Source organism: Rattus rattus, chromosome 1, assembly GCF_011064425.1.
Source record: "Rattus rattus isolate New Zealand chromosome 1, Rrattus_CSIRO_v1, whole genome shotgun sequence".
Classification (NCBI taxonomy): Eukaryota; Metazoa; Chordata; class Mammalia; order Rodentia; family Muridae; genus Rattus; species Rattus rattus.
Genome location: NC_046154.1, coordinates 122,591,770 through 122,618,394, shown reverse-complemented (window position 1 = coordinate 122,618,394; position 26,625 = coordinate 122,591,770). Strand labels below are relative to the sequence as shown.

The window sequence follows — 26,625 nt, the reverse complement described above, 5'->3', positions numbered from 1 at the left end:
GAGATCTTGTCTCAAAAATCAAACAAAATCCAACAACAACAACAAAACAAAACATAAAAGCAAGCAAACAAACCCAGCAGAACCACAGCAGGAAAAGTTTATGGCAACACACAGTAGCCGAGACCACTCCTGATTGATCCACTCTTCCAAGCAGCCTCCACCTCCATAGATCCATTAGCCTCTCATATCCTGCAGAAATTTGAATCAATGCCTGGATTAAACGATCATTATTTCAAAGTCCACATGATCTAATGGTGTCTGTAAAGGCTATTGTAGACACAATCAGAGTTGTGTTTTATTAATCTTTTAGGTAGATCTTAATCTAATCATGTTGTTTAGACTTAACCTTCACAAAGAGTGTCAGAAGTGGTTTGGCTTAGGTGATTAGCTGAAGCTGATTTGGAAGGACAGATTTCAATCTCCTGAAGCAAGGATGCTAATTTTTCATTCCCATCACACAAATTTATATTATTATCCAGTTTATTAAGAGATAAAAATCTACATTGAAGACAGGGTTTGAATGCTACTAGGCAAAACAAACCATTCCACAATTAATGTTATGTTAAAAAATAATCTTGACACATTAGTAAAATAATTATCTTTCTTAAAATGATATCTCAGTTATATTTACAGAAGAAAATGGGAAGCAACAAAACACAAAGAGCAGAGCTTATACATTTCTATGTAAATTTGCGGAAGTGTGAAGGTACATAGCTTTAATCCCATATGGTAAGTAAGTCAGGAGGATATTTGCATAGACCTTTTTCAAAGTAGTGTCTCTAGTCATAAAACATGAAGAAGAGCTCCAATAGATGGAATAAATAGTCTCTCTTCCTGATAGTGAGAGATTTACTTGAACTTCGATAGAAAAACATGAGATTACATCACAGAATTCTAATTTACCACCCCTTCTATTTCTCAGGATTGTTGTAATCAGACGGAAGTTTGTGGTTTCTGCATGTCAGTGTAATAACACAACATTTAGTTGTCCTTGTAGAATAAAGATCATAAAAATGTCTGCTTTTGATGAAGATTATAAAAACATAAGACTATGTTCAACTTTTCTTTACTGAAGAATAGTTCCAGGAAGAATCAAGCTCCCTCAGTGAACAGAGGTACTGGGCATTTTTCAGGCACTTTAGGCACTAGCACCCACACCAAAGGGGAAGATACAGTTTAAGTTCTTTGGACTGAAAGCCATTGAAAGTGACCAGGAATTGTTTGCTGTGCAAAGTCTCATTGGAAGACATCACTCTTGATTATCTGTCCTGCTTAAGTGTCCCTGCCAAAAGTCAGGGTTGATGGAAGAATCTAGCCTTGAAGGAAACCAAATCTTGATCAAGAGAAATAATTTACTGGGTAACACTCAGGGAAATTTACTGTTGACAATAGGTCTTGAGAATGAATTCATTGAGGCTACCAGACTGTTGAAGATTCCACAGAAGACTCTCATGAGGGAGTGAAATTCTTTGTAAATCAATATGTTCCCACGAGCAGAATGGAACATGGACCATGTCAAGGACCATTCCAACCTTGTGGGAATGGCTAAGCCTTCCCTGGGAGAGGTTCAGAGGGATTGAAAATTCTTCCTGTGGTTCATGTGTGTATATTGAGAAGTGTGTTTCCATTAGAGAGGACAGACCACCCAATACTAGCATTTCTCTGCTTGTCTGTCCTATCTGCATTGCTGTCCTATTCTGGGTTCCAGGATCCTAGCGATTCTAGGATGTGATAGAAATGAGAAAGGTTTTTGCATTTATGCTCTGAATATATTCTTCAGGAGGAAAAATATTTCAAATCTTCTTAATACCTAAGAAGTGGAATGAAGTTATTAATTGTCCCTATGTTGATCTAAAGAAAATAAGAAGACATTAAAACAACCAAAGAGGCTCTCAGAGATGCTTGAAATACTTCAAATAGGAGTAGAGAGAACAGAGAGAAAGCCTGTCTGCAGATTATATCAAGAAGCTGTTTACATGTTGAAAGAAAGGATTTAACTAACAGCAATGCAGCTGAGAAGTTAATGTGCAGAGCTGAGGTCCTATCAAAAGGCTGCTTCATACTTCCCCCTAAGTCACTTAGTCCAGCAATTTCCATTGGGTAGCTCTTACAGGCTAAAAAAAATATATGCCTCAAAGGATTTCGGGGTGAAGATCCCAACATCTATTAATTTCTCCCAAAGCAATAAAGATGACCATGATGACAATAAAGAATCATCATTTCCTGAGACCTCGTGATATGTCAAGGTCCCTTCTATTCTCCACACAATATTATCTCTTTCAGTTCTTCCAACAATGTAACACTATGACTGCTTTGCTTTTCCTGGTTTTGTAGGAAAGGGAACAACAACTCCAGAAGATTTTATTATATAAACACTTTTGGTCACCCATATACAGTGATTTTTCATAAAACAACTCATCCATCACCTTCAAGTGTTAGAAGATGTGGGGAAAATCAATGTGTTCAAGACCATACTGGCAGATACCTGCTGCCGGGCTGGGTGGTACCAGGCGATCCATGCAAAGGGCATATCTGAAAACTGCCATCAAGGGTCTAGTAAGAATTTAAGCAGGTGCCTAATCATTCATGACGGTGTGTACTATTCATTAGTAAGAATGGTCAGACTGAGCTTCAGGATGACCTCATTTGTCCCTGTCTTTTGAGGCTGTATTGATTCCTTTTTTGAAAAGACCTGGATTTGTGTAATCAGTTAGACCTCTAATCCAGACCCTGCCTTGCCCTTGCAAAGCAGCAGATGGTAGCTCCAGATGGGACAATCACATCCTCCTCCGTCACACCTTAGTAATGTAAAGCATGAGCAGATGGACAGCAGCTGGGTCCCCTTTCCATCTAAGCAGCAGCTTTCTGATAAGGCTGTCACTGCTCCGGGCCCTCTTAATGTTTTTGAATTCCGTTCTTTAGCCTGTTGTTTATTGGAGCCTCTGTTTTCTTCAGCTTTATCACTGCATGCATATTGAGGAGGCCTCTGTCCAGTGGAACCCAGGAATCCTAACAGCTTGTGAAAGCTAATTTCAAGGGAAGGTAGGTTTTGAAGCAAATCATAATTTTATCACTTTTATTACTACCCCTCCCCCTTTAGATTCATTCAGTTTGGCTTCCTACCAGTTGCTAGTTCTGTTACTAAAGACTGCCCTCTTGACTTCTATAATGAAAGTTTTACCTCACATATTCTAAATTAATTAAAAGTTCAATGTGTTAAGTAAAATAAAGCCAAAATAATGCATGAATGTATATGTGTATTTTTGGAAACATCTTTGTTCAAATATAACCCTATAAATAAAATCCTGTGAATATATGAGGTCAAATCAGAGAGGAAGAGAATGTTGGATTATAGAGACTTTCTACAACATAAATAATAAACAAGCTAATATCATTTAAAAAGCAATGTGCCACAAACGATAGTATTATATCATGTCCTATAACATTTATCATTTAATAAAAATCCATAAATCAGTGCCAAGTCCATACAGTAAACACTATTTATACTATTGGTATGGCTCTATGGGAGATATGTTAGAGCATCACTTTGCATAGTTCAGAAAAATTAAGCTTCAGAGGACTAAAGACAAAGACATCATGCCGTATCAAAATGTAAAAGGTACAAATTACTAATAAAAAGAGCAAAAGAAGTTGACACCTGAGCACATTGAATAATGTATTCTATTTTAAAAAAATCTTAAATAATTAAGCAAGAGAAAATTAGTTCTTTCACTTGAAGTTAGCAACACTCTCCCCACCCCCCTAACTGAGCAAAGGAACCTAGTGTGTATTTCACTGTTCTGGCTAGTTTTATGTCAACTTGACACAAGCTACAGTCATCAAGAGGAGGGAGCAGCAATTGAGAAAATGCCTCCATAAGATCAGGCTGTAGGACATTTTCTTAATAAATGATTGATTGGGAGGGCCTAGTCTATTGTGGGTAGTACTACCTCTAGATGGTTGGTCCTGAGTTAATAAAAAAGCAGGGGAGCAAGGCAATAACTAGCACTCCTCTGTGGATTCTGTAACAGCTCCTACCTCCAGGTTCCTGCCCTGCTTGAGTTCTATTTTCACTTTCTCCACTGATAAGCAGTGATATGGAAGTGTAAATCAAATAAATCTTCTCCTCCCTATTTACTGTGGGCCACAGCATTTAATCATAGCAACAGTAACCTTAATTAAGACATTCATAATTGCAAAAATAGATCTGAAAACTATGTACCCTTAAATCATGTATATTATGTTTCATTAGCAAAAATTTAAAGCTACCCTAGAATTTAGTAGCAACATACAATAGGGTGTCATTAAGTTAAAATAGCTTTTCAAAAACAGTCAGTAATGTAACTTACCCTTACAGTCTTACTTTTCCTGAGGAGATACCTAGGACTGTTAGGATTTCAGTGACAACACAGCTTTCACACAACAGGATCGTGTAATACCCTAAATGTATCTTGGAAATGTGTTATCCTTCGTTATCTAAAATGGTGAAGTAAGATTAGCATGGCTGCTTGCTACATTTTATCTTTGGCTCTGTGTGTGCTTGAGGTTCTTTTTTTTTTTTTAAAAAAAAAACTTTTTTAATGCTAAGTTTGTTTGGCTTTTTTTCTATTTCTAGTTTTGATATTTTTGCTGTTAATTAAGAAATAATTTCATTTAAAATGCCAGTGTTATTGCTGTTTTTCTATGTCCGCATCATCTGTAGTTACGGCTCCTTACTGACAATGGGAATTTGAGTTGCTCTTTCTTCTATCTCAGAGTTAGATGTTCATTTATTAGCCTAAAGCAGCACAGTATGGGATCACACATAAAGCTCAATTTTCCTCTTAAGATCAATGGTTGTAAATATTGTTTAAAACTTCCCTTTTTAGTAATATTTGCTGTAATGCATAGTCACTGAGCACTGCTTGGATTCATCTGCAAAATTTGTTCTTTACTATGTTCTTTAAAAATTATTTTAAATTACTGCAAATTCATACCACGATTTGTAAATCATTTAAAATTGTCTGCCTTGATTCCAAATATTTAAACACTTTCTAGAGATTTTACTACTATAGATTTCAAGTCACTGTTTTGTTTGTGGCAAAGAGTATGCTGCACTCTTTGTCATTGGTATTTATGAGGCTTTTAGTGATCCAGAATACAATTTTGATCACTGTGTTCCACAGATATTTTAATAAAATAAATATATGTTTATTTGGTTCTGACTGAAAAGGGGTATATATATATTGGTCATACAGGTGTACAAACTTTTTTATTTCTATTGAATTGTTTCTGTTTTATATTAACAAGCATAAAAGGATTCTTAAATTTTCCATGTTTGTTTCCATTGTCTCAAATTCTCTCTTTGTTTCATATAATTAAACATTTGGGCTTTGATCTGTTTAAGTATTATGATGTCTCATTGATGAATTTATGCTTTTATATTTAGTATAAGACATCTCTTTATGTGTATTATGATATTTGACTGGGATTTTATGATATTAATAGGACCGCATAGATTTTCTTCTATTTGTGTGTTATATCCTGTTCCTTCTATTTTTTAATGCCCACTGAACATATACATTTAAGTATATTTACATCAGTAACATGGAGTCCTGTCTTTAAGTCCAGTATTCTAACCCACCATTAATTATTATGTTTAGTCTACTTACACCTCACCTACTTGCTTCACACAAGGCTGGCTTTTGATCTACCTCCCTGCACTGTCCTATTTGTTTGTACCAAGCTAGGGTTCCCTCCTCTCTATTTGTTCTCATAGTATCATAACTTCTTTAGGAGTATCAAGTGATCAACCACATGCCATGGAAGAATGACTACTATGTCCATAGACACAATGTGAAGACTACTCTAGGTTCAGTGTTTGCAGGAACATTCTAGTCTATAGCTATTTCTTAGGAATGGAAACATTTCTTTGTGGAATCAGGGAGAAACAAGAGGCTCATGAAACTCTTAAGACCAGTAAACTCAGCAAACTTAAAGGAAACACAAGGCCCTTTATATAACAAAGTTATACAAACAGCAAGTGGATGCTTAGGGGATAAAAACCATTAGGTAGGTAGATGCTTGCAACATCTATAGAGAATTCTGGTGATACGGTTCTGTGAGTCACTTATGTTGGTGTGAGACTTTTCAGTCATTCGGCCACCCTTGTCTTGCCTGTCCTTGTGTAAGCAATCCTAATAAAGTCATTAATTCTGTCCGAGTTAATCTTGTCAACTTTATTGGATCTGAGGTCAAGTACAAGACATACTTATGTAATTCATAAGGGTATTATTGGAAGGATTAATTTTAGAGGAAGACCCTCCCTCACGGTAAAGAAGATCTTTCAGCAGCAGCGCAGTCTGAAGGAAGTGCTGTTGCTTTGTACCTGCCTACCTTCCTGGCTGAGACATGCATCTCCTCTATGGCTGCCACAATTATTGCATCTCTTTGTTGAGATCTGAACCTCTCGATCTTTGGCTTTTTGGTTTGAACTGACGACCTGTCTCCAGATTGGGACTGCTGAGGCGCTCATTTTTATGAACTGAGCAATTACCATGTTCTCAGCCCTTCGAGCATGCAGATGGTTATTGTTCAACTGCCCTGCCTGAATTGTGTGAGCTAATATAATAAATGCCTTCTGCAATGTATGCTCAGCCTAGTCATTCTGCTTCTCTGGGAAACCCTGGATGATACAGGTTCATTAAGCTGAACATGGACAGAGCTGTTTCTTTGATGTATTGCTGCACTCCTTTTCTGGTATGAATAAATCTTACTATACATTTCCCCAGCAAAATGAGCTGAACAGATTCGTTGTTCCAGAATGTATGTTTGGGTAAAACTCAAGGTAGAGGGTAGTTTCTGTTTATATTAAAGTGGATAATTTCAGGACTAGCAGAAAATGGAGAACTCTCTCTAATAAGTTTAGAAACTATCACACCTGGATAAGGGTTTTTCTTAGAGAACAAAGTACAGCAGGAAGCTTGGCAGGGGTATTTCTTATCAAGGGTCCTTAACTTTACTCTTTCAGAGTAGATCCCTATAGGATCCATTTGAGATTAAACTGTGGCTAGCCGGAAAGGCTGTAAAAGTTAACAGAACATATTATGAATATTCTTTTTGGACTTCTACATACTTTTAACCAAAAAATATGTGTTAATGAATTTTTGAATGGGTTAAAAATGAATAGCCAGTTGACAAGTACATCAACCTGACAGGCTCAACATGGGGCTAGCTTCCTATGGCCTTTTCAGCTCATGTAATTCTTATAAGGAACTCAAACATGAACAATGATGCAAATACCACCAAAGAGGGACCTGTGTGGAGGTTTCTCTATACTCTTGGGCATGACTATCTGCCTAGCTCCCATCCTGGTCTACTCCTTTTCATATCCTGCTAACTAATATCCAATAAAAGGGGACCAGAAAAAAAGTAAAAACAAGAACAAAAAAAGATCCCCAGCACCGAAAAAAAAAAAAAGAGAGAGAGAGAGAGAGAGAAGGAAATCCTTTGACATCCACTTAGAGGTTTGAAAAAACAGTTATAAAGGGAAGTTGACAAAAATAATCTTGAGCAGGACTAGGTAATTGGACTTGGGCAGAGCAAATGACTGCTGTTGTTTACTTTTATTACTCCACAGAGCTCTTTTGAAGCTTACAGACTTACCACATATGATAAACATAAACAGAGTTGTTTTGAAGTTTACAGAGTTACCACATATGATAAACATGAACAGAACCAGCATTTGCTATCACCATTATTGGCAACACTGTCCTGTTAGGATGCTTTCACAGGATCACAGGGGAACAGTTGTTGGTTCACAGCTCACAGTAAGTGCTGCAGATGAAACTTGAATTAAGTGCTTGTATTGGAACTCTGTATTCCTTCAACACACTGTCATGCCAATTCCTCAGGGCAAGCTTCCTCTCTTTTAACTTATATCAAATAAATTCATAATGAAGAAAATAAAAGACAATTTCTACCCACTGAAATGAAAATACCCTTGTATTAATGTGACCACTCAAGTTACAAGATAGAAAATATAAGGCTAATACTGTGTTTAACTTGGTACTCATTATTCTTTTCATCAGAATTGCATTTGAAAATGACCTATAATCTACATTGATTGGCAACAAAACCTGGATGCAGAGTCTGATCAAGCTTTATGTTCTAGGTTTTTGTGGCGGTGAACATTCAGTAGCATAAATCATCAAGAAAGAAGCTGCAGGTTTTTTGTGGGTCTCAGTAGCAGAAATGTCCTTTCTGGTCTTTGAACTCTCCAATGGGAGAAATGATGACAAACTCTAATTTTAAACTCAGTATAGTATAGAAAGAAGAATCAAATAACTTCTAAAGGTACTAGAGTAAATCCCTCAATGATGTTCACTCCTCTGGCTGAATCTGACATGCTTTGATTAGTACGTACTTTAGTAGAGTCTCACAGTTCTAAAAGCATCTTTGGTTGTAAGATAAGGATCCCAAATGCAAGTATATGACCATATTCGGTGTACAATTTCAGACTGACAGTAAACAATAGATAATTCAAATTTATTTAATAATAAAATATTTAAAAAGAAAAAATCCTTATACAGTCTTTGAACTATTGTATTATGCTTCTTCTTTAAGACTAGTTATTAGAAATTTAAAACTGTTTGTTTTGATACGTTTTTAACAATCAAAAGATGTGTTTTCAGAAAGCCTGATGAAAATGAGAATTGTAAGCAGACAGAAATAACATGACACCATGTTGCCCTAAGAGCAGAGTCTTCTGTCTGATGAGAACCTCAGAACAGAAAACACCACACCCATGTGTTCACATGCTAGTACATGTGGCTCTACTTAAAGAACTTCAATTTTTTTACAACCCCTTTCCTACTTTAAGCATGAATGTTCATAGTCCCCTTTGCTTTAATATATAGGACTATAGTCACTATAATACTATGTATTCAGCAAGCACATGAGAATTCACTAGAAGATAAGTCTCAATTTCACTATAACAAACAAATTAGAAGCCATGCATCTGAAAGTCCTTTATATTATCATGTATTTCTCCAAGATCACTTTTTCATAATAGAATATAGACATTACTTTTTAGAGCATGATCTCACAGAGTCACATGCTGACTCTGAATTCACTATACTACCAAATATGACCTTAAAATGATCCTCCTGTCTCAACCTCCCATGTGCTGTGATTACAGATAGGCAACACATGCCAGTTAGACTATTTTTTTAAATTAGCACTATGTATAAATGTTCTATATTTCTCCACTCAAGTATAATCAGAAAAAAGTATATCATAGTAGTTAACTTATAACTATACTTTTCCAAAGTGTATTGCAAAGATGTGGTAAGCTCACCTTAGAGAGGCCTCCTACTTCCAAATAAAAGCAGATGATGAACACATTCCAGGTGACCCAAAGGGCAGTCCACACTGTATACTAAATATAAAGGGTTGAGAAAAAAAAGAAAAAAAAATTGGAGATGAAGACCACATATTCGAAATAAATTAGTAGTAGAAATGTCAATACATATAAGTCTTTTGTAAGTAAATAGGTAATATTGAGATTAAAAAAATCTCCTTTCATGAGGTACCCTAAGATTTAAGAATTAAAAATCCAATAGTTCCCATTGTTGTTAATGGATGCCTGGAAACCCAGAATTCTAAAATTCTTTTCTGAGTTGCAGGTACAATTTAAATTCAAGTGCTGACATGATTTTTGTTTTATGTACATTTTCTTTTCAAGATAACACAGTTAATGTAGTTTTCTGAGACCCACTAATCTACTTACTACCAATCTATGAATCGATGTATTATTTATTTCTCTATCTTTCTATTTGGCTACTTACATAAATATACCTAAATAATCAGATATATTAGATGGAAAATATCAAATTCATTAGTATAAATTATCTAATTTCAGAACTTTAGACAAAATCGAACTTCCATATAATTATCAAATGCTCTCTGTTATGTTATTTTTCTGAGAGTAGAGCACAGGCACCTGTAATCAGTGAAAGAATAAGTGCATAAAATATCTTTAAAATCCCAGAAATTAATAACTAAGAGACGGAGCAAACAAACAACCGATTCCTATTATAAAAAAAAAAATCCTTTCATTCACATCTTATTTGCAATTAACTTTATCTTATATGCAATTTACTTTATCTTTACCATTTATGATTTTAAAGTGATCTCATGTTGGTGTGTAGACTATGAATGAATATATTTGAGGTAACATTTCTCTTTTCTGAGAATATTTCGCTTTTTGAAAAAAATAGGTAATAAAGTTACTTAAAGCTCCATAGTCACTGTGATTTTACACTAAAAAAGGTAAAGATGTCATACAAGCATGATAAATTGTGCTGGTTTAGGGGTTTGAAGTTATTGCAAATACAATCAAGCATATTTTTCTAAGCCATGCACCATTCAAATGGATATTGAATTGAAATATTTTGCATACAGCTTTAAAGGGCTATTTTTAAACATCACAAATACAAAAAAACCTGTAGATGTCTTGCTAATCAGAGAGTACCAAATGAAACATTCATGTATCAGAGCAGAACAGAAATGCCCATAACCAAGTTAGGAGGGAACTTTTAATGAAGCAAAACTAAGTCAAGATCAGGGAGGGTGGTTTGCTAGTTTGTTTTTGTTTTCCTGTGCTGGGAACTGAAGCAGCCCCTTCCAGACCCTAGGCAAGTTCTGTATCACAGAACTACATCCATAGAAAAGCTATTTAATTCCTAGTTATTACAACCCAGCTTGAATCCCATAAGTATTGAGAATGCCCAGAGTATAACAAAGGTACAATAAAACTAACCCTTTAAAAGACTCACAGTGCAAACCATACTGGAAGGGAAATAAGGATCTGCTACAATTTGTATTATAGATTCTGTTCTTGACCTTTCACAGACACCGATAGCTGCTGCCTAGTTCTACACATTTGAATGTAATGAAGGCTGTATCCCCAGTGTTGCAAGAGGCACTTTGCAGGGGGCAAATCACTCAAATCACCATATTAAGGCCCTGTGGGATGGGTCATCCTTTGATTTCCTATACCGTGTCAGAGTTGTTCTATGAAATCTGGCAGTGCTCCAGAGTCAGCCTGCTTCATTTGGTAGGCTTTACTGCAGACCATCTTAGGAAAAGGACTCTTACTGTAAATTGACCTGCAAGAATTTTTTTCAACTCACCACATGACAAATGAATCAAAGGACCATTTTTACTAGAAATATAGTTCATTTATATAATTTCTGTAACACATGTTACACATGCTAGGAATATGACATACTTTTATTTGTATGGGATATGGATAGAGTGTTCATTCTAATATGTTGCTAGTTGAGAAAAATGCCTGTATGGATTGAATTTTGGTTTGTGTGGAGTATAAATGATACACTTTGATGTGCAGTTGATAGACCACATGGGATCATAAGCAAACAGAAAAGATCTCTGGCAAATGAATCCGTGGATGTGCATTTACCTAATCAGAAATGCTAAGTCATCACCTTTAAGACTAGCAATTCACTTCACATAGTCTTTGAAATGGGTTGTTTTTATTAACAATTCAGTTGACTTGGTAATTATAGTGCAAGATGGCTTTGTGTTTTTAACAGATACATTTGGTTAATATGAAGCATGGCATGATGCTTGTGTGTCTATGTAGGTTACACAAATTGAACTGTCAATGACTTGACTTCTCCATGTTAAAATTCCCTGTTTGTAGTCTCTCACTCTCTTCCATTTCCTTAAACTCAGCACACACCTTTTAGGTACCATAGACAATGCATGGTTCTGTTTGATTTCCTAAACATATCTTATGAAGGTATGTAAACATTTGGCAATTGAAAGAAACTTTATAAGTTTTCCAGTTTATATTTTTTCTATTGTTAGTCTTTAACATGGATTGTTTTAATAAGGCGTTTCCAACAGTCCTTTCTTTTTTCTCATCAGTATGAATCTACCACATTTACTCAAAGTATGGTATGAAATAAATGGGGGTAGGCTCTTTGCTTTTACATTGTTCTGCTATCTCCTGGGAGTCAGTGAGTTATTTTGTGAGAAAAAGTTAAGGTAAACCTGCCATACACGAACCTTATTAGTAAGGGAATAAGAGTGATGCAAAAATAAATGTAATGAATATCAATAGTTCAATCATACTTTATGATTTGGTCTAGGTAAAGGCCAGGACAAACCTTCCATGTACATTCTGACTCCACAAAATAATCTATGAACTGGCTTTTATAAATGAGGTAAATAAGGCAACTATAAAATCAAATAAATATTCCAAGTCTTTATAGCCAATAATAAATGAAATAAAGTCACTTTATCTAAAACCTTTACATTTATTTACTATTTCTCCAAGCGTAATGTTCTCCAAACATTACGCTTGAAGTAGAGTATAGCAGTGGATGGCTACAATTCTGCTTTCAAGAGCATAAGCTGAATACAGTGTGAGAGGCAAGAAACTGGGATAATTAGGCAGGGGAAAGAAAAAAGTAAGCATAATCTGTACTAACAGCTTGGATAGTCACTTAGCCCTCTGTAGGTGAATAGAATAGGGTAGGCGTTTACTAAGTACCAATTTAATAAAAGGATTACAAATTTCCCAAAAAGAAAAAAGAATAGGTCATTCCAAATGGAAGATTCAGAATGTGCTCCCAAGGAGCTGGTGGCCCAAAGGAAACACCAGAGATCTCTGAAAGGGGGGTAAAAGGCAAAAGAGAGCAGAAAAGCAATTTTCTTTAGCTTGACTTCACATTCCATGTATATTGGAAATTTCCTGAAAGATGCTGAAGAGCATCTTCCTTATTTCCTTGTAGCTAAACATTTTTATAAGAGTGATTAGCTCTTTGAGGTCAAGTATGGCCTTACTGATCGTCTTTTGTTAGAAATGGTAGAAACTTAGCTTCCATGTTGCTACAGTTTGAATTCCACTTATTTGCCAGAGCAACAGACATCATATCTTATTAGTTTTTGAGTAAGCAGTTAGCAAGTACCCAGTGTTCCAAAGCGTTTATTAGTTTTGGTGGACTAAGTATAATTGGCATATAAGAAGAAGGGGGCTCAAAGAATAGCAGACATGGCTTCAAGATAAAACCTCCTACAATATAAATATTAAACAGCAACTGTGGGTACCGTTATGGTATGTGACACAAGAGAAAGATTGAAGTCTGTCATCAGATGTCTAATGAGGGTTAGGATAACTGCAGAAGTACCTAGAACCTGAGATCTTTGCTGTGAATCTTCAGGGATGAAGGAACTGAAAGGATTTCTGGGCTGGAATTATCATAGTACACTTAAAAGTTTAAAGCCATAGCTGCCATTCATTCACTAAAGAAACAGAATATCATGTTTTAGTAGGTCTTAGCGACTAGAAAAGACTGCATATAAAGAGTGTTCTATCTTTTCAGTGGCCCCCTAACAAAGGGAGAAGGTGAGGCGAGTAGGTTCCTTCTCCAGAGGCAAAAAGCTGAGAAATGTTGTTGGAGGGAGAACAACTGGGTAGAGGCATGGGGAATTCTTGAGCTAGGCAAAGAGAGTTGAATAGCTTGTGACTGGCACCTTAGCTGACATGTCCTATTCCTGTCTACATCTCCAGTCCCTTTCTCCTATAGTCTTGCCTGGTATCTATGGCCCAGCTCAGCATTTCCTTGGATACATATCCCTCTGTGCAGTTTAATGATTAATCACTCTGCTCCTTGCTTCTGTGTCATGAGCATGATTAGTAATTTGTTCACATGTAAATCTTCTTTATTAGGCAGAATCTTTGAGAAAAGTGAGTGTAATGGAGAAACTATACTGTTTTCTCATTCTTGTATCCCATCAGTTCACAAGGCTCCCTTGGCAGTCATGGGCATTGCTTCTCTTTCTTGGCTTCTATGCTTTGGTTCATTCCTTCCTTCTTACCTCCCAGTAAGGGGAAGGAAGCGTTAGATCTGCTAGAATCTTTAACACAATTCCTTAGGCAAGGGGAGAAAGAAAGCAATAATTGGCTCAGAAAGCAAGACCTCCATGCCAGATGCTTCATTTGAGTTAATCTGCCTGTAAGGTCTGTTTTAATCCTTAATTTATAGGTGAAGGGGGACTTGTGAGATGGCTAAGTGACTTGCTCATGGGACCTAGCAGGGAGCAGGAGAACCAGAGGTGTATTGGCCCACTACTCTTACTACTTTACTGAAGTTCTCTCACAAGGTTTCAAACCTTAAGTTGTTCATGATTTAAATGCTGGCCTTAGAACTAATCCTGATCTGTTTCCCTGGCAATCACAGATTACTATTGCCCATGATGAGTTCCAAATTCCCACATGACTACAAATTGCCCATGAAAGTAAGCTCTAATTGTCAACTTGGCACAATGCAAAGTCAGCTGGATATAATTTCAGTGGAGGACTGTTTAGATTAGCTATCTTGTGGGCATGTCTGTCAGGAGCTATCTCAATTTCTTTCTTTCTCTCTTTCTCTCTTTCTCTATTTCTTTCTTTCTTTCTTTTTTTTCCAGAGCTGGGGACTGAACCCAGGGCCTTGTGGTTGCTAGGCAAGCGCTCTATCACTGAGCTAAATCCCCAACCCCTGCTATCTCAATTTCTTAAATGAATGTGAAAAGACTCATCCTAAAAGTCCTAGACTATATAAAAAGCAGAAAGTGGCTGAGCACAGGCATGTATGTCTTAATTGACTCTTCTCTCTTCTAGACATGTTACTACTTCAAGTTCTTGCCACCTTAACTTTCCAGCACTGGTAGATTATAGCATAAAATTGTGAGGTAAAACAAATTCTCTACCCCTTAAATTACTTACATCAATGTATTTCTGCACAGGAAATGAAATTAAGGCAGTTCTTTTTGAGACAAATGCCTAAAGAATCACAAAAATGATTTGTCTGTTCATAATGGTTCCTTTCATAGTTGAGGAAGATTACTGTACTGTTGTAATTGTGGGCTAGTTTCTCATTGTCTTATGCACACACAAGTCAACTGTGGGTTCTTCTAAGGTCGGTCTCTCTCTCTCTCTCTCTCTCTCTCTCTCTCTCTCTGTGTGTGTGTGTGTGTGTGTGTGTGTGTACTCTTTTTTGACACTACACCTAGTAATCTGAAATCAAGTTTAATTTTAAAACATATAGAAAATGGCTGTGAGATAAGTCACATGAGTGACACAAGGGGCAGCAGCTTTTCAGTGGCAGCAAAAGGCAACCTGAATCTGAAAACTAAAGATAATTCCATTCTGGACTACAAGAGGAAGGGAAGCAGAAGACTGTGTTACTTATGCACCACATATAACACAATGTGAAACTTTTAATTGAAAGTAAATGACAGACATTTTGAATGAAGAAATAAATAAAGAAAGAAGGAAAGAAAGGAAGGAAGGAAGGAAGAAAGAAAGAAAGAAAGAAAAGAAGAGAAGAGAAAAGAAAAGAAAAGAAAAGAAAAGAAAAAACAATCTTAGGAGAGGATGAATGGAAAGAAGGAAGTTAGAGGAAGAGGAAGTAAAAGAGGAAGGAAGAGAAAATGAGAGTTATACATAAATTTGGTCACAAGATCAGGAATATTCTTGATCTTAACCATTTAGGGAGCCTATAAAAGTTCTTAGCTAATAATTTAGGAAAGTGCAAACTACACACTGGGAAAGACAAAGGCTAGCAGTTCACAGGAAACTACTAGAATACCAAAATGGCTCAGAAGCACCTAAAGAAATATTCAACATCCTTAGTCATCAGGGAAAGGCAAATCAAAATTACCCTGAGTTTCTACCTCATACCATTCAGAAAAGTTAAGATAAAAAACTCAGGTGACAGCAGATGCTGGTGAGGATGTGGAGATAGAGGAACACTCCTTCATTGTTGGTGGGATTGAAAGCTGGAACAATCATTCTGGAAATCAGTCTGACAGTTCCTCAAAAAATTTGACTTAGTACTACATGAGGACCCAGCTATACTACTCCTGGGCATATAACCAAAAGGTGCTCCAATATATAACAAGAACACATGCTCCACTATGTACATAGCAGCCTTATTTATAATAGCCAGAAGCTGGAAAGAACCCAGATGTCCTTCAACAGAGGAATGGATACAGAAAATATGCTACATTTAAACAATGAAGTACTACTCAGCTATTAAAAACAATAACTTCATGAAATTTATAGGCAAATGAATGGAACTAGAAAATATCATCCTGAGTGAGGGAACCCAGTCACAAAAGAATACACATGGAATTAGTTCAAAAGCTCTGAATACCTAAGATATAATCCAAAGACCACATAAAGCTCAAGAAGAAGGAAGGCCAAAGTGTGGATGCTTCAGTCCTCCTTAGAAGGGGGAACAAAATATTCATGAGAGGAAATATGGAGACAAAGTGTAGAGAAGAGGCTGAAGGAAAGGCCATCCAGAGACTGGGGATCCATCCCACGTGCAGACACCAAAACCAGACACTACTGTGGATGACAAGAAGTGCTTGCTGACAGAAACCTGATATAGCTGTCTCCTGAGAGGCTCTTCCAGAGCCTGAAAAATGCAGAGGCAGATGCCTGTGGCCAACCATTGGACTGAGCACTGGATCCCCAATGGAGGAGTTAGAGAAAGGTCTGAAGGAGATGAAGGGTTTTGTAACCCGTCTGAAAAACATCAACAAACCAGATCCCCTAGAGCTCCTTGGGACTAAATCCCCAACCAAAAAGTACAAATGGAGGGACCCATGGCTCCAGTTGCATATGTAGCAGAGGATGACTTTGTTAGACATCAATGGGTAGAGAGGTCCTTGGTCTTGTGAAGGTTCAATGCCAGGGTGGGAAAGCAGGAGTGGGTGGGTGAGGGAGGGAACACCCTCATAGACACAGGGGGAAGAGGTAGGGCATAGGGATTTTCTAAAGGCGAAACTGGAAAGGGGATAACATTTGAAATGTAAATAAAATATTTATTAAAAATCATAAAGAAAGATAAATATAGCAGAAACCTAAATCAAGCAGTAGTTATGGAGAAAGGGTACATTCAGAGTATAAAAATCACCAGAACTGGACAGTGTCTCCAACAGATACCTACAGCATCATTCTATATATACCTGTCTGGTCCCTGGATCTTAATAGAATAACAATAGCAATAAACAAAGTCACTTGACATTACTACTACTTAAAGTTTAATCAATAACTTGCTATTCTGCAGTTGCTAAGGCATCCTATCCCATATTCTATCCCCAGGAAATCTCTTTCTATTAATCATATGATAGCTCAGATGATTTTCAAAAGTAGACCAGGAATTGTTTAGACCCATAGCAAAGTGAGGAAGGAACATCAAGTACTCTTTACTCCTTATCAACTTCCAAGTCTTTACTTCTATGAAATGAAGAATGATAACACAAGGTGTATTTTGATATTCCAGTGATGTAACTGGTATATTTTTCAAAGCAAATGATGTTTTTTTTAATTTGTAAACAAGCTAGATTTAACAAAGTTTAAAGATAACTAATTTAAGTCATTTTTTTCAAATGTGGTAAATTCATAATGTTGAAAAAATTCTACGGTATATTTTGTAATCTTAGAGGATGATAGTCCTAATTACAGTCATTTTCATTATTAAAATTCATTATTTCCCATAAAAATGGCCTATATTGCTGTCTTATTTTTTATAGGAATGGCAACTAAATACTGTGAATGTCATCAGTTCCATGTAGGCCACACTGTGCATCTCAATGAGTGTCCTGCAACACAGTAGGCTGGCCATGCTTGGCATACCTTGCAAGATGGATAAGTGATTGACGTGTATCTTGACATTCAGTTTTTAACAAATTGGAAACAAAAAAAAATATGTAAGTTACCAAACACCATTGTATTCATGCAGTTATAATATCCTATGTTAATGAAAATGGTGTAATATGATGTTCAATTATTAAATCATTGTGCTAGATTTTTTGCTTTCTATACTTAGTGGCGTTTTCATTGAATATTAATGGTACCTGAGTATACTGATGGACTATGAATGTATACTAAGTCTCATTATAGCATCACGTGTTTCATCAAGCCTCCTACTCTATCCAAACTGTGTCTTAAATTCATTATACAATGACTGATTCTGTCAGCTTAGACTTGTGAGCATGGCTTTGCTCTAGGTGAATCGTTCTTTGAACTTTCTATTTTACAAATAGAGATTTATTCTGAAATTGAGAATTTAAAAGGAAGAGCAGAAATACCATGTCACTTAAAATGCTCACAAATTATTTTATTCATTTTTCATTTTAAATAGAAAGATCATAGTGTTTATATGAAGAGACACAAGAATAATACTTTTCATCCCCCACCTCATCCATACCTAAAGATAGCATGACACCCCAGGAGTTCTGACATCACTAAGCTCACAGGTGAGTTCCCCCTCAAAGCCCAAATATCTGACCTGAGACCCCCATTGGGACCCAGGAGACACAGGACTTGCTACCCTTCCAGAGATATACTTTCCTTCTGATTCTTACTGCACACAGGAGCAGATATGCTCCAGGACCAGTTAGCCTGCTCATACCCAGAGTCAGCTTGACTCTCAGGCATTGTGTCATAGCCAGGCTCACAGATCAGGCACTCCAGACCCCATCCCACACCCAGAGTCAGCCTGACCCATGGAGACCCAACATAACCAGGCTTAGAGCAGGGACAGGCTCCAGTCAGACACAGCAAGGCCAGTTAATACAAGAGATAACACAAGAGATAACCAGCTGGAGAGAGGGAAGAACAAGAACATAAGCAACAGAAACCAATGCCATATGGCACCATCAGAACCCAATTCTCCTATCAGAGCAAGACCCGAATACCCTAACAAAAAGCAAGATTCTGATATAAAATTCCAACTCATGAAGATGATAGATAACCCTAAGGAGGATATAACACCCTTAAAGACATACAGGGCACCCAGGAAAACAGGTTAAAACCTTTCTAGAAAAAACACATAAATTCCTCAAAGAAATACATGAAAACATAAACAAACAGGTGAAGAAACCAGGATCTAAAAATGGAAAAACAAGTAGTAAAGAAATCACAAAGGGAGACAACTCTGGAGACAGACAGCTTAGGAAAGAGATCAGGAGTCACGGATGCAAGCATCGCCAACAGAATACAGAGAGATAGAAGAGAGAATCTCAGGTATAGAAGATACCACAAAAGACATTGACACAACAGTTAAAAAAAATATAAAGTGTTTGCAAAACTTCTAGCACAAAACATCCAGGAAATTCAGAACATAATGAAAAGATCAAAGAGAGAATAATCCCAATTTAATAGGCCAGTAAATACCTTCAACAAAATCATAGAAGAAAATGTCCCTATACTTAAAAAAAAATGTCCATATGTGTACAAGAAACCTACAGAATGCCAGATAGTCTGGACCAGAAAAGAAAACCCTCCTGTTACATCCTGCCACATAATAATCAAAACACCAAATGAACAGAATAAAGAAAAAATATTAAAAGTGGTAAGGGAAAAAGGGCAAGTAACATATAAAGTGAGAACTATCAGAAGTACACCAGACTTCTCAACAGAGACTCTAAAAGCCTGAAGATCTTTGGAAAATGTCATACAGACACTAAGAGAACAAAAATGCCAGCCCAAGCTCTTATACCGAGCAAAACACTAATTACCATAGAGGGAGAAACCAACATGATTCCACAACAAATTCAAATTTATAAAATATCTTTCCACTAAGCTAGCCCTACAGAAGATAATATAAGGAAAACTCCAAAACAAGGTCAGAAACTATACCTTAGAAAACTAAGAAATTAATCTTCTCACAACAAACCCAAAAAAAGAGAACCACACAAACGTAATTCCATATCTAATAACAAAAACAGGAAGCAACAATTATTGGTTTTAAATATATCTCAACATCAATGGACTCAATTCCCCAATAAAACGCCATAAGCTGAAAGACTGGATTCATAAACAGGACTCAGTATTTTACTGCATACAGGAAACACACCTCAGTGACAGAAACTACCTTAGAGTAAAAGACTGGAAACATTTCCCAAGCAAAAGGTCCCAAGAAATAAGCTGCAGTAGCCCCTCTAATATCCAAGAAAATAGACTTTCAACCAAAATTATCAAAAAAGATGGGGAAGGACACTTCATACTTATCGAAGGAAAAATCCACCAAGATGAGCTCTTAATTCTGAACAATTATACCCCAAATGAAAGGGTACCCACATTTGCTCAAACTACTCTTTGAACCACACAACAATAGTGAGAGACGTTAACACCCCACTCTCACCAATGGACAGACCATGGAAACAAACACTAAACAGAGACAAACTAACAGAACTTATGAACCAAATGGATTTGACAGATATTTACAGAACATTTCACCCTAAAACAAAAGAATGTACTTCTTCTCAGCACCTCATAGTACCTTCTCCAAAACTGACCATATAATTGGTCACAAAACAGGCCTCAACAAATACAAGAAGATTGAATTAATCCCATGCATTCTATCCAATCACCATGGATTAAGGCTGTTCTTCCATAAGAACAAAAACAACATAAAGCCTGAATACTCCTGGAAGCTAAACAACTCTCTACTCAGTGATAACTTGGTCAGGGAAGAAATAAAAAAAGAAAGACTGTAGACTTTAACAAAAATGAAAGCATAGCATACCCAAACATATGGGACACAATTAAAGCTGTGCTAAGAGGAAAACTCAGGCAGCAGCTCTCTGCTCCCAGAACCCGTGGGAGAGATACCTCACCGCCTGGTCAGGTGGGCACTCCTGAGGCTGCAGAGCAGAAGAGACCACCAACACTGCCCACCCCTGCCCACATCCCTGGCCCAAGAGGAAACTGTATAAGGCCCTGGGCTCCCGTGGGAGAGGGCCCAGGAGGCAGGAGCCCTGCCTGAGACACCGCCGAACCTGAAGGAAACAGACCGATAAACAGTTCTCTGCACCCAAATCCCGTGGGAAGAAGAGCTAAACCTTCAGAGAGGCAGACACGCCTGCGAAACCAGAAGAGACTGCTCTCTACACATTGTTGATTCCAGAGGAAAGCACCAGAATCCATCTGAAACCCTGGTGCACTGAGGCTCCGAAGGGCGGCGAGATCTTCCTGGGTGCTGCCACCTCGGAGAGCCTGTGGGCAGCACCCCAAGCTGAGCGAACTTGAGCCTCGGGACCACAGGTAAGACCAACTTTTTCTGCTGCAAGTGACCTGCCTGGTGAACTCAAGACACAGGCCCACAGGAACAGCTGAAGACCTGTAGAGGGAAAAACTACACGCACGAAAAGCAGAACACTCTGTCCCCAATACTGGCAGAAAGAAAACAGTAAAACAGGTCTACAGCACTCCTGACACACAGGCTTATAGGACAGTCTAGCCACTGTCAGAAATAGCAGAACAAAGTAACACTAGAGATAATCTGATGGCGTAGAGGCAAAGCGTGAGGAACCCAAGCAACAGAAACCAAGACTACATGACATCATCGAACCCAATTCTCCCACCAAAACAAACATGGAATATCCAAACACACCAGAAAAGCAAGATCTAGTTTCAAAATCATATTTGATCATGATGCTGGAGGACTTCAAGAAAGACGTGAAGAACTCCCTAGAGAAACACAGGAAAACATTAATAAACAAGTAGAAGCCTACAGAGAGGAATCAAAAAAAAAATCCCTGAAAGAATTCCAGGAAAACACAATCAAACAGTTGAAGGAATTAAAATGGAAATAGAAGCAATCAAGAAAGAACACACGGAAATAACCCTGATATAGAAAACCAAAAGAAGAGACAAGGAGCTGTAGATACAAGCTTCACCAACAGAATACAAGAGATGGAAGAGAGAATCTCAGGAGCAGAAGATTCCATAGAAATCATTGACTCAACTGTCAAAGATAATGTAAAGCGGAAAAAGCTACTGGTCCAAAACATACAGGAAATCCAGGACTCAATGAGAAGATCAAACCTAAGGATAATAGGTATAGAAGAGAGTGAAGACTCCCAGCTCAAAGGACCAGTAAATATCTTCAACAAAATCATAGAAGAAAAAACTTCCCTAACCTAAAAAAAGAGATACCCATAGGCATACAAGAAGCCTACAGAACTCCAAATAGATTGGACCAGAAAAGAAACACCTCCAGTCACATAATAGTCAAAACACCAAACGCACAAAATAAAGAAAGAATATTAAAAGCAGTAAGGGAAAAAGGTCAAGTAACATATAAAGGCAGACCTATCAGAATCACACCAGACTTCTCGCCAGAAACTATGAAGGCCAGAAGATCCTGGACTGATGTCATACAGACCCTAAGAGAACACAAATGCCAGCCCAGGCTACTGTATCCTGCAAAACTCTCAATTAACATAGATGGAGAAACCAAGATATTCCATGACAAAACCAAATTTACACAATATCTTTCTACAAATCCAGCACTACAAAGGATAATAAATGGTAAAGCCCAACATAAGGAGGCAAGCTATACCCAAGAAGAGGCAAGAAACTAATCGTCTTGGCAAAAAAAAGAGAAGAAAAGCACACAAACATAACACATCCAAATATGAATATAACAGGAAGCAATAATCACTATTCCTTAATATCTCTCAACATCAATGGCCTCAACTCCCCAATAAAAAGACATAGATTAACAAACTGGATAAGCAACGAGGACCCTGCATTCTGCTGCCTACAGGAAACACACCTCAGAGACAAGACAGACACTACCTCAGAGTGAAAGGCTGGGAAACAACTTTCCAAGCAAATGGTCAGAAGAAGCAAGCTGGAGGAGCCATTCTAATATCAAATAAAATCAATTTCCAACTAAAAGTCATGAAAAAAGATAAGGAAGGACACTTCATATTCATCAAAGGAAAAATCCACCAAGATGAACTCTCAATCCTAAATATCTATGCCCCAAATACAAGGGCACCTACATACGTAAAAGAAACCTTACTAAAGCTCAAAACACACATTGCACCTCACACAATAATAGTAGGAGATTTCAACACCCCACTCTCATCAATGGACAGATCATGGAAACAGAAATTAAACAGAGACGTAGACAAACTAAGAGAAGTCATGAGCCAAATGGACTTAACGGATATTTATAGAACGTTCTACCCTAAAGCAAAAGGATATACCTTTCTTCAGCTCCTCATGGTACTTTCTCCAAAATTGACCATATAATTGGTCAAAAACAGGCCTCAACAGATACAGAAAGATAGAAATAATCCCATATCAGACCACCACGGCCCAAAGCTGGTCTTCAATAACAATAAGGGAAGAATGCCCACATACATAATGGGAAACTGAAGAATGCTCTACTCAATGATAACCTGGTCAAGGAAGAAATAAAGAAAGAAATTAAAAGCTTTTAGAATTTAATGAAAATGAAGGTACAACATACCCAAACTTATGGGAAACAATGAAAGCTGTGCAAGAGGAAAACTCATAGCTGAGTGCCTGCAGAAAGAAACAGGAAAGAGCATATGTCAGCAGCTTGACAGCACACCTAAAAGCTCTAGAACAAAAAGAAGCAAATACACCCAGGAGGAGTAGAAGGCAGGAAATAATCAAACTCAGAGCTGAAATCAACCAAGTAAAAAAAAGGACCATAGAAAGAATCAACAGAACCAAAAAAGTTGGTTCTTTGAGAAAATCAACAAGATAGATAAACCCCCAGCCAGACTAACGAGAGGACACAGAGAGTGTGTCCAAATTAACAAAATCAGAAATGAAAAGGAGACATAACTACAGATTCAGAGGAAATTCAAAAATCATCAGATCTTACTATAAAAGCCTATATTCAATAAAACTTGAAAATCTACAGGAAATGGACAATTTCTAGACAGATACCAGGTACCGAGTTAAATCAGGAACAGATAAACCAGTTAAACAACCCCTATAACTCCTAAGGAAATAGAAGCAGTCATTAAAGGTCTCCCAACCAAAAAGAGCCCAGGTCCAGACGGGTTTAGTGCAGAATTCATCAGACCTTCATAGGAGACCTCTATACCAATATTATCCAAACTATTCCACAAAATTGAAACAGATGGAGCACTACCGAATTCCTTCTATGAAGCCACAATTACTCTTATACCTAAACCACACAAAGACCCAACAAAGAAAGAGAACTTCAGACCAATTTCCCTTATGAACATTGAAGCAAAAATACTCAACAAAATTCTGGCAAACCGAATCCAAGAGCACATCAAAACAATCATCCACCATGATCAAGTAGGCTTCATCCCAGGCATGCAGGGATGGTTTAATATACGGAAAACCATCAACGTGATCCATTATATAAACAAACTGAAAGAACAAAACCACATGATCATTTCATTAGATGCTGAGAAAGCATTTGACAAAATTCAACACCCCTTCATGATAAAAGTCCTGGAAAGAATAGGAATACAAGGCCCATACCTAAACATAGTAAAAGCCATATACAGCAAACCAGTTGCTAACATTAAACTAAATGGAGAGAAACTTGAAGCAATCCCACTAAAATCAGGGACTAGACAAGGCTGCCCACTCTCTCCCTACTTATTCAATATAGTTCTTGAAGTTCTAGCCAGAGCAATCAGACAACAAAAGGAGATCAAGGGGATACAGATCGGAAAAGAAGAAGTCAAAATATCACTATTTGCAGATGATATGATAGTATATTTAAGTGATGCCAAAAGTTCCACCAGAGAACTACTAAAGCTGATAAACAACTTCAGCAAAGTGGCTGGGTATAAAATTAACTCAAATAAATCAGTAGCCTTCCTCTACACAAAAGAGAAACAAGCCGAGAAAGAAATTAGGGAAACGACACCCTTCATAATAGACCCAAATAATATAAAATACCTCGTGTGACTTTAACCAAGCAAGTAAAAAGATCTGTACAATAAGAACTTCAAGACACTGAAGAAAGAAATTGAAGAAGACCTCAGAAGGTGGAAAGATCTCCCATGCTCATGGATTGGCAGGATTAATATAGTAAAATGGCCATTTTACCAAAAAGCGATCTACAGATTCAATGCAATCCCCATCAAAATACCAATCCAATTCTTCAAAGAGTTAGACAGAACAATTTGCAAATTCATCTGAATAACAAAAAACCCAGGATAGCTAAAACTATCCTCAACAATAAAAGGACTTCAGGGGAATCACTATCCCTGAACTCAAGCAGTATTACAGAGCAATAGTGATAAAAACTGCATGGTATTGGTACAGAGACAGACAGATAGACCCATGGAACAGAATTGAAGACCCAGAAATGAATCCACACACCTATGGTCACTTGATTTTTGACAAAGGAGCCAAATCCATCCAATGGAAAAAAGATAGCATTTTCAGCAAATGGTGCTGGTTCAACTGGAGGTCAACATGTAGAAGAATGCAGATCGATCCATGCTTATCACCCTGTACAAAGCTTAAGTCCAAGTGGATCAAGGACCTCCACATCAAACCAGACACACTCAAACTAATAGAAGAAAACTAGGGAAGCATCTGGAACACATGGGCACTGGAAAAAATTTCTGAACAAAACACCAATGGCTTATGCTCTAAGATCAAGAATCGACAAATGGGATCTCATAAACTGCAAAGCTTCTGTAAGGCAAAGGACACTGTGGTTAGGACAAACGGCAACCAACAGATTGGGAAAAAGATCTTTACCAATCCTACAACAGATAGAGGCCTTATATCCAAAATATACAAAGAACTCAAAAGTTAGACCACTAGGGAGACAAATAACCCTATTAAAAATGGGGTTCAGAGCTAAACAAAGAATTCACAGCTGAGGAATGCCGAATGGCTGAGAAACACCTAAAGAAATGTTCAACATCTTTAGTCATCAGGGAAATGCAAATCAAAACAACCCTGAGATTTCACCTCACACCAGTGAGAATGGCTAAGATCAAAAACTCAGGTGACAGCAAATGCTGGCGAGGATGTGGAGAAAGAGGAACACTCCTCCATTGTTGGTGGGATTGCAGACTGGTACAACCATTCTGGAAATCAGTCTGGAGGTTCCTCAGAAAATTGGACATTAAACTGCCTGAGGATCCAGCTATACCTCTCTTGGGCATATACCCAAAAGATGCCCCAACATATAAAAAAGACACGTGCTCCACTATGTTCATCGCAGCCTTTATTTATAATAGCCAGAAGCTGGAAAGAACCCAGATGCCCTTCAACAGAGGAATGGATACAGAAAATGTGGTATATCTACACAATGGAATATTACTCAGCTATCAAAAACAACGAGTTTATGAAATTTGTAGGCAAATGGTTGGAACTGGAAAATATCATCCTGAGTGAGCTAACCTAATCACAGAAAGACATACATGGTATGCACTCATTGATAAGTGGCTATTAGCCCAAATGCCTGAATTACCCTAGATGCCTAGAACAAATGAAACTCAAGACGGATGATCAAAATGTGAATGCTTCACTCCTTCTTTAAAAGGGGAACAAGAATACCCTTGGCAGGGAAGAGAGAGGCAAAGATTAAAACAGAGACTGAAGGAACATCCATTCAGAGCCTGCCCCACATGTGGCCCATATATATACAGCCACCCAATTAGACAAGATGGATGAAGCAAAGAAGTGCAGAAGTGTAGATCGCTCCTGAGAGACACAGCCAGAATACAGCAAATACAGAGGCGAATGTCAGCAGCAAACCTCTGAACTGAGAATAGGACCCC

General features: G+C 37.5%; 1 protein-coding gene across 2 annotated transcripts in view; it reads right to left on the bottom strand.

The window, feature by feature from the left end:
- The window catches only part of Nkain3 (sodium/potassium transporting ATPase interacting 3), a 614,865-nt gene that overhangs the window by 286,216 nt on the left and 302,024 nt on the right, over positions 1-26,625 (bottom strand). For both annotated transcript variants that reach the window (XM_032905295.1, XM_032905301.1), the window contains exon 3: positions 9,338-9,418. In XM_032905295.1, the coding sequence (XP_032761186.1) occupies positions 9,338-9,418 (81 nt within the window). The remainder of the gene's footprint in view (positions 1-9,337; positions 9,419-26,625) is intronic.